General features: G+C 35.7%; 1 protein-coding gene across 4 annotated transcripts in view; it reads left to right on the top strand.

Moving 5' to 3' along the window:
- Positions 1-13719, top strand: part of LOC144659002 (gamma-aminobutyric acid type B receptor subunit 2-like) — a 31797-nt gene that overhangs the window by 5199 nt on the left and 12879 nt on the right. For 2 of the 4 annotated variants that reach the window (XM_078519529.1, XM_078519528.1), the window contains exon 2: positions 13257-13672. In XM_078519529.1, coding sequence (XP_078375655.1) covers positions 13406-13672 — 267 coding nt within the window. In that variant the 5' untranslated portion in view covers positions 13257-13405. Of the gene's footprint in view, positions 1-236; positions 333-12223; positions 12401-13256; positions 13673-13719 lie in introns of those variants that run through there. The other 2 variants (XM_078519527.1, XM_078519530.1) reach the window with 2 other exon arrangements.

The raw sequence follows: 13719 nt of genomic DNA, 5'->3' as shown, positions 1-13719 counted from the left end.
ACAGTTCAGAAGTGCAGTATAGGGACATAGTCTCGATAGTCTGAGAAATCACTCCCACTATTTAGCTGCAAAAGCTTGTTTCATTTTTGAGCTCGCATTTATTTAAATGCAAAACTGGAAAAAGAAGCGTAACTCAATACGCAGTGTTTTCGAAATATGACACCATCAAGCACTTTTTATTGAATATTCAGTAGATATCCCTATTTGTTAAAAACAAACGTCATTCATCATATAAACCTTCAACCTGCAAAAAGTTATTCTTTAAAGCTCGCCACAAGCGATACTTTAACTAGGGAACAACCGTTTGATCGGTCGGTATGGTTTCTTAGCTGGTAAGTTTTTTCGTGTCTTTCACTGATATATTGTCTGTACAAACAATAATGTAGTGCGTTTATGCTATTCCATGAATTCATAAAAATAGTAGAGTGATAATAACTAAAGTGTTGTTAAAGTCGAGTGCAATAAATTAAGGATTAAATTGCCAGAGTATAACGCACCTTAAACTGGTAAAATTATAGCTAAGCTCTCTTTTTTTATTTCACAAAACGATGTGGAATATCTTCTAACTTTTTTTCACTTGAACGGTCGTTTCACTATAACGTTTACCGCTTTCGTTTGTCAACATATTATGCCTTATTTTTTTGCGACGGGTAACAATATACGATGTTTACACCTGCAAGTAGCTTCATACGGTTAGCCATTTCTCTTAATCTATTTGAAACGAACACTCGGTTAAATTCAACTACTTTGGAAGGTCTCGAAGAATCTTTACTAAACGGATGAGGAATCTTCCGCAAAAAATCATGCGTATAAACTTTACTGATAAACAAGTACCTTTTCTATAAAGCCCCACAGCAATAATGTTTGGTTTACTAGTAACAAATCATGCTTCATTTTCGCTTTCATTCATCGATTTTTAAGGTTATTCTTGATATCATTCAGGCAAATCGGTTCTTTAAGAATGCTGAGCGATTTCTATGTTGTTCGCGTGCATGGGTGTCAACAATTTTGGGGAATACACATTAATATGGAAAAGTTTTATTATTGTAACGAGAATTTTGTTAAATTTTTATTATTTTGTGTATATACATGAGTTGAACTATATTTTTAAAATCGATATTTCCAAGAGCTTGGTTATATACTTAGTTATATATATTATTATTTTTTTTTTAGAAGAGTTTTCTCTTATTGTGATTTTAAATTACAGTTTGAACATGCAAATTTCAACATAATATGGCTATTTGCGCTATACAAACTAATTATCATTTGACATTATAGAGCAATTAATAAGGAAATATAAAACATTTCCCCTGTTTTTGTTGAGGTATAGAAACACGGGTGGGTGGAAGTTTGGGAGAACGAGAAATACCGTGGCAACACCAGCCGTAGAGACGGCAAAAGGTATAACCTGAACCACAGACAAGAGTTCTCTCAGCCATTCGAGGGAGCGAAATGTCGTGCCACTATCTTAATCAGTTTAAAAAGATATGAGAACAGAGGTTATGTTCCTATTATAAAAATTGTGCGCTCGAAAATTTAACGCGTTCTGCCAACCGTTGCGTCAGGTTTATTTTATGACGAAGATAACTGCGACGGACGCTCTTTGACAGGATGTTGTCTAAATTTCAGTGAAGTACGCTCTCATTCAAATTTGGGAAAAAACTGTTTATAAAGAAGGAAGTATACTGGTGGTCCTACGTTCTGCGATACACAAGTGCCATCTTTCAATAAATTAACGCTGTATTATTAAAAATATTTATAAGACGTACTAACTCTTTCAACGCAAACAAAACGCAAACAACATTTTTTTTCAATATTATTGTTTTTATTCTTTTTCCTTCAATTTTAGACGGTAAGTGCAATTTTCGGTTGAGTATTTTAAAATCAAAACCAAAGTAGTCTCGCAGCTGGCCAATCACAAAGGACACGGGTAATCCAGTGAGCCAATCAAAACTTAAAGCAAATACTTTTATCTGGCAAAATGGGCGGGAAAGCGTGAGTGTTTAAACAGCGACTCGATTCAAAACTCGAATGTTGATTGGATTATCGTCTGGCTTCACGCGTCAGGCAATTAGTGGCCTCCCGCGCAGTCATTTTAAGGGGCCACAGTGTTTCAGAATTTTCATAATTTCGACTGCAAGTTGTCAACTGTCTAATGTCACATTAGCGATATTTTTTCCAGAGTCGCCGATTGAGCATTGAAATACTTCAAGAATGGAATATCGAAGCGAAGAAAGGATCAATTCTTCAGAAGTCATAAATTCACCCTTGGAAGGAATGCTCCAGATGTTTTTACCGTAACAACGCACATATAACATATAATCTTTCGCTAAAACACCTTAGAACACCATAGAGGGACCGGAACAGCAAAAAAACGTAATACGTGCAGCCGCTAATTATATTCGCTTTTTATGGGTGAAATGTTTACCAATGATGAAGAGAAAGAATAATCCATTAAACTGTACTGTTAAGACTTCCTGTTTTTCAATTTCAGGAATTTATTGATGTTCATTGATGTTTTTGTGGGATTTATTGACGTTCATTCATTGAGGGTAGAAAAGCCCCGAATATCGCACAATCTCTGTTGACAGGTTAACCGATCGTCGAGAACAAACGATCTTTAAACGTTAATAGCTTGAATTTGTCCGGGTATTTATTTGCCGATTTTATTTTCAGTTTTAAACCTAGATTTTTAATTTCTTCAAGAAATTAAATAAGCTCTAACGTAAAACATGCGCTTACTACTTTCTTTCCTATCTGTGCGACCAATATTTAATATTTTATGTCTTGAAGCCAGCATGTCTAGGACATCGTGATAAGTTAGTCAACTTTGACGTAACACTGCAGCAAAGTTAGATAATGTTTAAACAAATACATTTCCAATATCCGCTGTCTCCAGGAATAAGATGGAAAATGTTTAGCGAAGAAAAGTCCGCTTTTCATTACCAAAGCAAATGTGTACATGCGGACTCATTTTTGTGTCTTCATTACTGAACCCGCGTCAAACTTACTTCATCAAGCAAACGATAAAAATTAAAAGTATTTTACTAACCAGTATTAAAAGAAATTTACTTTTATCTTTCTGATAATTTGCAATTAAAAAGACATTCGTGTTATTCTCATCGGTTAACTGAAATACAACAAAGAATCAACATTAACATCTTCCACTTTAAGGCTGTCAGCACTCAAAAGGAACAAGCTAATTTATATAATCACATAGCTTTGTGGTACGTTAAGACAGTTTAAACGTTTTATTTTTGTAAGGAATATTTATTTTATCATAGAAACAATTTGGTACGATATGCGATTGTGGACGAAACTTAATTCCATTTTGAAAAGTGTATTTGTTAAAAAACGGTTTTTGTTTACCTTTCTTGCAGTATCCTTTTTTAATTTTTCGACCAATTTAGCACTCTTAAATATAGTTTTAATTTCTATGATTAAGTTTTGTTGGTTTTTTAAAGTTATGGAAAAATAAAACAGAAGGTACAAGACGGTGGCTCTTCGAAAATCACGACGCAACTTCTACATCATATGTCGTCATCAAGTCACGTTGCTGTCGTCTGAGGGAACACTTTTGGACGTACTATATACTCTCAAAGATTGCAGTTGTGGAGGGTGGTGGCAGAATCCTCCCCACAACGTTTTATGTTCTAATCATCATGCTCGCCTTTTGGTAATATTCTTTGTCAAGCTGCACATGGTTTAGAATCCTGGAACCCTCAGAGAACAATAGGGAACAAATTATTCGATAGTATTTCCAGATCGTGCTATTAAAGAAAAAAATATACATAGTTATGTTTTAATGTTTAGCTAGAAACTCAACCTCACAAGCAAGCCTTTTGCTTTTGACCAATATCGTCTATAAAAAAAATAGAGAATTTATATTTCTATTTCTTTCCATTTTTTACATTATCTCCGTTGGTATGGTACAAAAAAAGCTTTATAGAAACCTTTAAGGTTCCTCCGAAATCCACTGAATTGAGATCAAAGGAAAACTCGATTTTTTTTTCGAAAGGCTCGGAATTCGATTTCTGGATATGCCACAGGACAATCAATTAATATTTACCTTTTCTCTTTGAGGAGAAGTTTTTGTTCATTCAATGTTTGTTCATTTAATATTAACCCTCGGAAATTGTGAAAAAAGGATTTACTTTACAATGCTGAAACTTTCAGTAACTGCTCATCCATCCAGTGCGGAAATTTTTATATGTCGTAAAAAATATAAGCAAGTCTTGCCAAAAATCCTCATTTTTAACTTTTGTCTTTATGTTTCCCAGTTTTTTGAAACAGAATTGCACGATTTGTTTATTTTTACATTCCATAAGCATTCTGACATGATTTTGCATCAATTTCCGTTATTTTGTGACTTTCAAAGAAAATGTTGAAATCCAAGATGGCGGATCCAAGATGGCGGCTCTAATGACGTCACGTGACGTCATCTGACGCCACAGCCATTTAAAATTATGTCACCTTGTAGAGTAAGCTACGGGCTTTTTTCTCAGGGCAAAATAATTTCTTTACGCCTTAATATTACGAAAACTCCGGGGAGGGGTTCCTCCACCCCCCTCTTCCTGCGTGCTGGCGGGTTCGGTGCGGTGCTTGCTTTGGTGGGCCGGCGGGCGGGTCCTGCTCGGCGTCCCTTCGATGAGAGAGGTGGTAGTGGGAGGGGGCAATCGCGGGGCCGCGGAGCCGGGAATTTGGGCGAGCCGCGGGGAGGGGAGGAGTCGTGCTGAGGTCCCGCCTGCTCTAATGGATAGGGTTTTTTGAATTATGCGTTCGCCAGCGAACGCGAATTTCCGATTGGCTGAGAGTAGTGAAACGTCAATCAAATGTTAATCGAAACCATTAATCCGTCCCATGGGAAAACGTCTGTTGTTTGTGTGGAGATTGCAAAATGGAGAATGCGAAGGAAGGAATCGAGAAAGCGTTAGAATCGTTAAATATCCGTAAAGAAAGCAGGAGAATTATCCTAAAGGAAGAGCAAGAGAAGGCTGTGATCGAGCTGCTTTCATCGCGGCGAAGCGATGAACTGGCTTCATGAACATATTTGCATAAGTCATTTGAAATGTCATTGATAAATTAATGGTCAACTCAGTTGTGTCTTTGACGCTTTTAATAAAGGGAAACGCAGAATTTTTTTCCCTAACGTTTCAGCAAACATAGTCTCGATAGTCTGGGAAATTACTCGCACTCTTTAGCCACAAAAAAGTTTGTTTCATTTTTGAGCTCACACTACTTAACTGCAAAAATGGAAAAAGACGCGTAACTGAGTACGCAGTGTTTTCGAAATATGACACCATCAAGCACCAGTTATTGAATATTCAGTGGATACCCCTGTTTGTTAAATGCAAGCGTCATTCATCACAAAAACTTTCAACCTGGAAAACATTATTCTTCGAAGCTCGCGCCACACGCGATACTTTAACTAGTGGACAACCGTTTCGTCGGTCGGTTCGGTTTGTTAGCTGAGAACCTGGTAAGTCTAGTATATTGTCTGTACACACAATAATGTAGTGCGACTATTCTATTTCCAAGAATTCATAAAATGGTAGAGTGATAATAATTAAAGGGTTGTTAAAGTCGAGTGCAAAAAATTAAGGATTAAATAGCCTGAGCATAATTAAACTGGTAATATTTATTACTTAGCTCTCTTTTTTTTATTTCACAAAACGATGTGGAATATCTTCTAACTTTTTTTGCACTTGAACGGTCGTTTCACTATAACGTTTACCGCTTTTGTTTGTCAACAGAGTATTTTGCGACGGGTAACAATATACCATGTTTACACGTGCAAGTAGCTTCATACGGTTAACCATTTCTCTTAATCTATTCAAAACAAACACTCGGTTAAATTCAACTGCTTTGGAAGGTCTCGAAGAATCTTTACTAAACGGATGAGGAATCTTCCGCAAAAAATCATGCGTATAAACTTTACTGATAAACAACTTTTCTATAAAGCCCCACAGCAATAATGTTTGGTTTACTAGTAACAAATCATGCTTCATTTTCGCTTTCATTCATCGATTTTTAAGGCTATTCTTGATATCATTCAGGCAAATCGGTTCTTTAAGAATGCTGAGCGATTTCTATGTTGTTCGCGTGCATGGGTGTCAACAATTTTGGGGAATACACATTAATATGGAAAAGTTTTATTATTGTAACGAGAATTTTGTTAAATTTTTATTATTTTGTGTATATACATGAGTTGAACTATATTTTTAAAATCGATATTTTCAAGAGCTTGGTTATATACTTAATTATATATATTATTATTTTTTTTTTAGAAGAGTTTTCTCTTATTGTGATTTTAAATTACAGTTTGAACATGCAAATTTCAACATAATATTTGCGCTATACAAACTAATTATCATTTGACATCATAGAGCAATTAATAAGGAAATATAAAACATTTCCCGTGTTTTTGTTGAGGTATAGAAACACGGGTGGGTGGAAGTTTGGGAGAACGAGAAATACCGTGGCAACACCAGCCGTAGAGACGGCAAAGATAGAACCTGAACCACAGAGAAGAGTTCTCTCAGCCATTCGAGGGAGCGAAATCTCGTGCCACTATCTTAATCAGTTTATAAAGACATGAGAACAGGGGTTATGTTCCTATTATAAAAATTGTGCGCTCGAAAATTTAACGCGTTCTGCCGACCGTTGCGTCAGGTTTATTTTATGACGAAGATAACTGCGACGGACGCTCTTTGACAGGATGTTGTCTAAATTTCAGTGAAGTACGCTCTCATTCAAATTTGGGAAAAATCTGTTTATAAGAAGGAAGTATACTGGTGGTCCTACGTGCTAAGATACACAAGTGCCATCTTTCAATAAATTAACGCTGTATTATTATAAATATTTATAACACGTACTAACTCTGTCAACGCAAACAAAACGCAAACAACATTTTTTTCAATATTATTGTTTTTATTCTTTTTCCTTCAATTTTAGACGGTAAGTGCAATTTTCGGTTGAGTATTTTAAAATCAAAACCAAAGTAGTCTCTCAGCTGGCCAATCACAAAGGATACGGATAATCCAGTGAGCCAATCAAAACTTAAAGCAAATACTTTTATCTGGCAAAATGGGCGGGAAAACGTGAGTGTTTAAACAGCGACTCGATTCAAAACTCGAATGTTGATTGGATTATCGTCTGGCTTCACGCGTCAGGCAATTAGTGGCCTCCCGCGCAGTCGTTTTAAGGGGCCATCGTGTTTCAGAATTTTCATAATTTCGACTGCAAGTTGTCAACTGTCTAATGTCACATTAGTGATATTTTTTCCAGAGTCGCCGATTGAGCATTGAAATACTTCAAGAATGGAATATCGAAGCGAAGAAAAGGATCAAATTTCTTTCAGTGAAGTCATAAATTCACCCTTGGAGGAATACTCCAGATGTTTTTACTGTAACAACGCACATATAACATATAATCTTTCGCTAAAACACCTTAGAACACCATAGAGGGACCGGAACAGCAAAAAACGTGAAACGTGCGGCCGCTAATTATATTCGCTTTTTATGAGTGAAATCTTTACAAATGATGAAGAGAAAGAATAATCCATTAAACTGTACTGTTAAGACCTCCTGTTTTTCAATTTCTGGAATTTATTGATGTTCATTGATGTTTTTGTGGGATTTATTGACGTTCATTCATTGAGGGTAGAAAAGCCCCGAAGATCGCACAATCTCTGTTGACAGGTTAACCGATCGTCGAGAACAAACGATCTTTAAACGTTAATAGCTTGAATTTGTCCCGGTATTTATTTGCCGATTTTATTATCAGTTTTAAACCTAGATTTTTAATTTCTTCAAGAAATTAAATAAGCTCTAACGTAGAACATGCGCTTACTATTCTTTCCTATCTATGCGACCAATATTTATTATTTTATGTCTTGAAGCCAGCATGTCTAGGACATCGTGATCAATTAGTCAAATTTGACGTAACACTGCAGCAAAGTTAGATAATGTTTAAACAAATACATTTCCAATATCCGCTGTCTCCAGAAATAAGATGGAAAATGTCTAGCGAAGAAAAGTCGGCTTTTCATTACCAAAGCAAATGTGTGCATGCGGACACATTTTTGTGTCTTCATTACTGAACCCGCGCCAAACTTACTTCATCAAGCAAACGATAAAAATTAAAAGTATTTTACTAACCAGTATTAAACGAAATTTACTTTAATCTTTCTGATAATTTGCAATTAATAAGACATTCGTGTTATTCTCATCGGTTAACTGAAATACAACAAAGAATCAACATTAACATCTTCCACTTTAATGCTGTCAGCACTCAAAAGGAACAAGCTAATTTACATAATCACATAGCTTTGTGGTACGTTAAGACAGTTTAAACGTTTTATTGTTGTAAGGAATATTTATTTTATTATAGAAACAATTTGGTACGATATGCGATTGTGGACGAAACTTAATTCCATTTTGAAAAGTGTATTTGTCAAAAAACGGTTTTTGTTTACCTTTCTTGCAGTACCTTTTTTTAATTTTTCGACCAATTTAGCACTCTTAATATAGTTTTAATTTCTATGATTAAGTTTTGTTGGTTTTTTAAAGTTATGGAAAAATAAAACAGAAGGTACAAGACGGTGGCTCTTCGAAAATCACGACGCAACTTCTACATCATATGTCGTCATCAAGTCACGTTGCTGTCGTCTGAGGAAACACTTTTGGACGTACCATATACTCTCAAAGATTGCAGTTGTGGAGGGTGGTGGCAGAATCCTCCCCACAACGTTTTATGTTCTAATCATCATGCTCGCCTTTTGGTAATATTCTTTGTCAAGCTGCACATGGTTTAGAATCCTGGAACCCTCAGAGAACAATAGGGAACAAATTATTCGATAGTATTTCCAGATCGTGCTATTAAAGAAAAAAATATACATAGTTATGTTTTAATGTTTAGCTAGAAACTCAACCTCACAAGCAAGCCTTTTGCTTTTGACCAATATCGTCTATAAAAAAATAGAGAATTTATATTTCTATTTCTTTCCATTTTTTACATTATCTCCGTTGGTATGGTACAAAAAAGCTTTATAGAAACCTTTAAGGTTCCTCCGAAAACCACTGAATTGAGATCAAAGGAAAACTCGATTTTTTTTCCGAAAGGCTCGGAATTCGATTTCTGGATATGCCACAAGACAATCAATTAATATTTACCTTTTCTCTTTGAGGAGAAGTTTTTGTTCATTCAATGTTTGTTCATTTAATATTAACCCTCGGAAATTGTGAAAAAAGGATTTACTTTACAATGCTGAAACTTTCAGTAACTGCTCATCCATCCAGTGCGGAAATTTTTATATGTCATAAAAAATATAAGCAAGTCTTGCCAAAAATCCTCATTTTTAACTTTTGATTTGTTTATTTTTACATTCCATAAGCATTCTGACATGATTTTGCATCAATTTTCGTTATTTTGTGACTTTCAAAGAAAATGTTGAAATCCAAGATGGCGGATCCAAGATGGCGGCTCTAATGACGTCACGTGACGTCATATGACGCCACAGCCATTTAAAATTATGTCACCTTGTAGAGTAAGCTACGGGCTTTTTTCTCAGGGCAAAATAATTTCTTTACGCCTTAATATTACGAAAACTCCGGGGAGGGGGTTCCATCCACTCCCCTCTAGCCTGCGTAGCTGGCGGGATTCGAGTGCGAGTGCTTGCTTTGAGATGGGCCGGCGAACTTGCAAAGATGAGAGAGGTGGTAAGTAGGGAGGGAGGGCATGATCTCAGGTTACAAAGAGAGGGAACCGCGGAGCCGTGAGGAATTTGGAGCGAGCCGCGAGGCCGCTCTCGAGCAAAGCACTCGCACTCGACTCCCGCCAGCTACGCAGGCTAACCCCCCTCCCCTTTGTACGATGGTGGGGGTATGAATTTGCTTGTACGTCCGAGAGTTAAACCCTCGCGAAAGTATTAATGGAATAAATGTTGTTCTATCCATTACATGTATGCATTTATGTGGCGACATCGGTTCCCTTTTAAACGTTTTTCTATAAATGAACAAATTTACATAAACTGTTCCGTGCGATTAAAAAAATATGCTTTTATTTTTTATATAAAGATAACCAAATAAATTTAACAACAACTAAGGAAACATCGATTCACTTTGAACGAAGATGCGCTTTTGTCTCAGACAGAAGCGGCGAAGCGATGAACTGGCTTCATGAACATATTTGCATAAGTCATTTGAAATGTCATTGATAAATTAATGGTCAACTCAGTTGTGTCTTTGACGCTTTTAATAAAGGAAAACGCAGAATTTTTTTCCCTAACGTTTCAGCAAACATAGTCTCGATAGTCTGGGAAATTACTCGCACTCTTTAGCCACAAAAAAGTTTGTTTCATTTTTGAGCTCACGCTATTTAACTGCAAAAATGGAAAAAGAAGCGTAACTGAGTACGCAGTGTTTTCGAAATATGACACCATCAAGCACCAGTTATTGAATATTCAGTGGATACCCCCGTTTGTTAAATGCAAGCGTCATTCATCACAAAAACTTTCAACTAACCTGGAAAACATTATTCTTCGAAGCTCGCGCCACACGCGATACTTTAACTAGTGGACAACCGTTTCGTCGGTCGGTTTGGTTTGTTAGCTGAGAACCTGGTAAGTCTAGTATATTGTCTGTACACACAATAATGTAGTGCGATTATGCTATTTCCAAGAATTCATAAAATGGTAGAGTGATAATAATTAAAGGATTGTTAAAGTCAAGTGCAAAAAATTAAGGATTAAATAGCCTGAGCATAATTAAACTGGCAATATTTATTACTTAGCTCTCTTTTTTTTATTTCACAAAACTATGTGGAATATCTTCTAACTTTTTTTGCACTTGAACGGTCGTTTCACTATAACGTTTACCGCTTTTGTTTGTCAACAGAGTATTTTGCGACGGGTAACAATATACCATGTTTACACGTGCAAGTAGCTTCATACGGTTAACCATTTCTCTTAATCTATTCAAAACAAACACTCGGTTAAACTCAACTGCTTTGGAAGGTCTCGAAGAATCTTTGCTAAACGGATGAGGAATCTTCCACAAAAAATCATGCGTATAAACTTTACTGATAAACAAGTACCTTTTCTATAAAGCCCCACAGCAATTAATGTTTGGTTAACTAGTAACAAATCATGCTTCATTTTCGCTTTAATTCATCAATTTTTAAGGTTATTCTTGATATCATTCAGGCAAATCGGTTCTTTAAGAATGCTGAGCGATTTCTATGTTGTTCGCGTGCATGGGTGTCAACAATTTTGGGGAATACACATTAATATGGAAAAGTTTTAATATTGTAACGAGAATTTTTGTTAATTTTTTATTATTTTGTGTATATACATGAGTTGAACTATATTTTTAAAATCGATATTTTCAAGAGCTTGGTTATATACTTAATTATATATATTATTATTTTTTTTTTTAGAAGAGTTTTCTCTTATTGTGATTTTAAATTACAGTTTGAACATGCAAATTTCAACATAATATTTGCGCTATACAACTAATTATCATTTGACATCATAGAGCAATTAATAAGGAAATATAAAACATTTCCAGTGTTTTTGTTGAGGTATAGAAACACGGATGGGTGGAAGTTTGGGAGAACGAGAAATACCGTGGCAACACCAGCCGAAGAGACGGCAAAGATACAACCTGAACCACAGACAAGAGGCACATCTAATTTTTTTTTTCGGTATAGTTTATCATTTGTTCTTTTATAATTATCATAAGTCGTGCGGAATCGCACTCTTAAGTTGCCGCGAACACCAACCTTAATGACTCGTTAGATTTAAATTCGACACACAGCTCACGGCTTTCCTGAGAACAGCTGCTTCCTATAGCTAATTATCATTTCGCCTGTGGTTTGTTACTTTTCAAACGATATATTCGATTTAAGCTGTTGTCAGTATCGTATCTACAGGCACAAAAGAAAGGCTTAACTTAAGTCGCCCACAAAAGCGCTTTTACATTGACAGATTTGGAAACCCTTATTAGGCCAAAGCAACAAGATGGTCTCTTTTTGGAATCCACGTATTTGAATAGAGCAATTTACTGCAACGTTGTGATTGGCCTAAGGTGGCTTTGAAGTGCAAATCTGTCTCTGCTATTGTTATTTTAAACACGTTTTAGACTAATTCGTCTTTTATTAGACACAACTATTGACATCAGATGTTTTTCATTAAAAATTGTTCTTACGATACGTGCCGTCTTCACACTCATATGGCTGTGAAATATATTGCAATATCGAAACACAGTGAATAAGAGATTATTATTATTGTCTGCAAGGGATCATTTTTTCATGGACCAAAGACAAATATGAATTGTTACTTTTAATAATGAACCGTCGTTTGGCAGTCACTTGTAGCCGGTTTATTTTCTATGACTGAAAGGTAAGGAGATTAATTTATTCAACGTTTTACTATGTTAAGAAAAGAACGTAGATGAAATTAGATAGACCTCTGGAAACAAACACGCATGAAATATCTTTGTCAAGTCTCGACACGTACTTGTAGACAGTGTATAATTGTTTTTGATATCCTAGAAAAAAAATATATATAACTCATGCACAACATAAAGGGCACAGTATGATACGTAATGCTTAATTTAGTAGTACGTGTCTCAAAAAAAGCTAGACAAAAACACGTCAGAAAGGTTTACTTTTAAGAAATGGGATTGAAAAGTCCCAATTTTAGTATAGGACGTTATGGCGTATATTTAAATTCAAACAATGCTGCCAAATTAATCTCAGTTCTTTCATATATACTGTATTCTCAAAGATAACCAGTTTGGTACGTGTTTCAATGATTTTAATTTATTAAGCAATGCCTTTTAATATATTTCTCACTGGACTACACAGAGGGGCCAAATCCGACAATAAAGATATCAAGCAAATGTTCTTAACACAGACGTGAAGCTCTATCAGGCTATTCTGTAACTGCGTCACGTCTGAAAAGAAAGGCTAATAAAGATTAGATGTCCGGCATTAGTTTAAACATTATTAATTTTTGCTGTTAAATACAGTTTGCAGATAAAAAGACCAATTTTTTTATTTAAAAGACAACAAATCGTCATAAGACAGTGTTTACAGTTGTCCCTATATAAAAATTATTGTTATTTTGTTTTATTTCTTCACTAACATTTCATTATTGGCAAAATCATTGTACCACAAATAAGCCTCCAGCGCTCATGTTAGATTGCACGAGTTGAGGTAAAACGATTGATAATACTACCTTAATTTGGTTTTAGGTAAAAACACTTAATCCACCTGCGACGACGTACCTGCACAATTAAAAATTTATGTGACATCACAAGAGTAGCAATAAAACGTTCAAGACCCGTCAAACAGTGACTATTTTAAGCCGCACTGGCCTGAATTATTGCACTGCCTTTGGAAAATGAACTTCTCTTTAACAAGATGGATTGTCATACTCGCACTTCTTGTCATACAGAGTGCGATTCATCAACTAGACGCTGCCAATTTGCATAACATCACAGCTCATGAAAGGCCTTTATACATCGGTGCTATGGCGCCAATGACTGGAAATAGATCTTGGTGGGGAGCTGGCATACCACTGGCCATCCAGATGGCTTTTGAAGATATAAACAAGCGCAGTGATGTCCTAAAGGAGTATAAATTGATCCTGGACCAACGTGACACGCAGGTGCGTCCATCATTAGCAATAACAAAACACATAGGATACAAACTGTC

This window comes from Oculina patagonica, chromosome 6 (genome assembly GCF_052425735.1).
Source record: "Oculina patagonica isolate OP01 chromosome 6, crgOcupat, whole genome shotgun sequence".
NCBI classification, from domain to species: Eukaryota; Metazoa; Cnidaria; class Anthozoa; order Scleractinia; family Oculinidae; genus Oculina; species Oculina patagonica.
The sequence above is the reverse complement of the archived record's forward strand: the minus strand, read 5'-3'. Positions and strand labels throughout refer to the sequence as shown.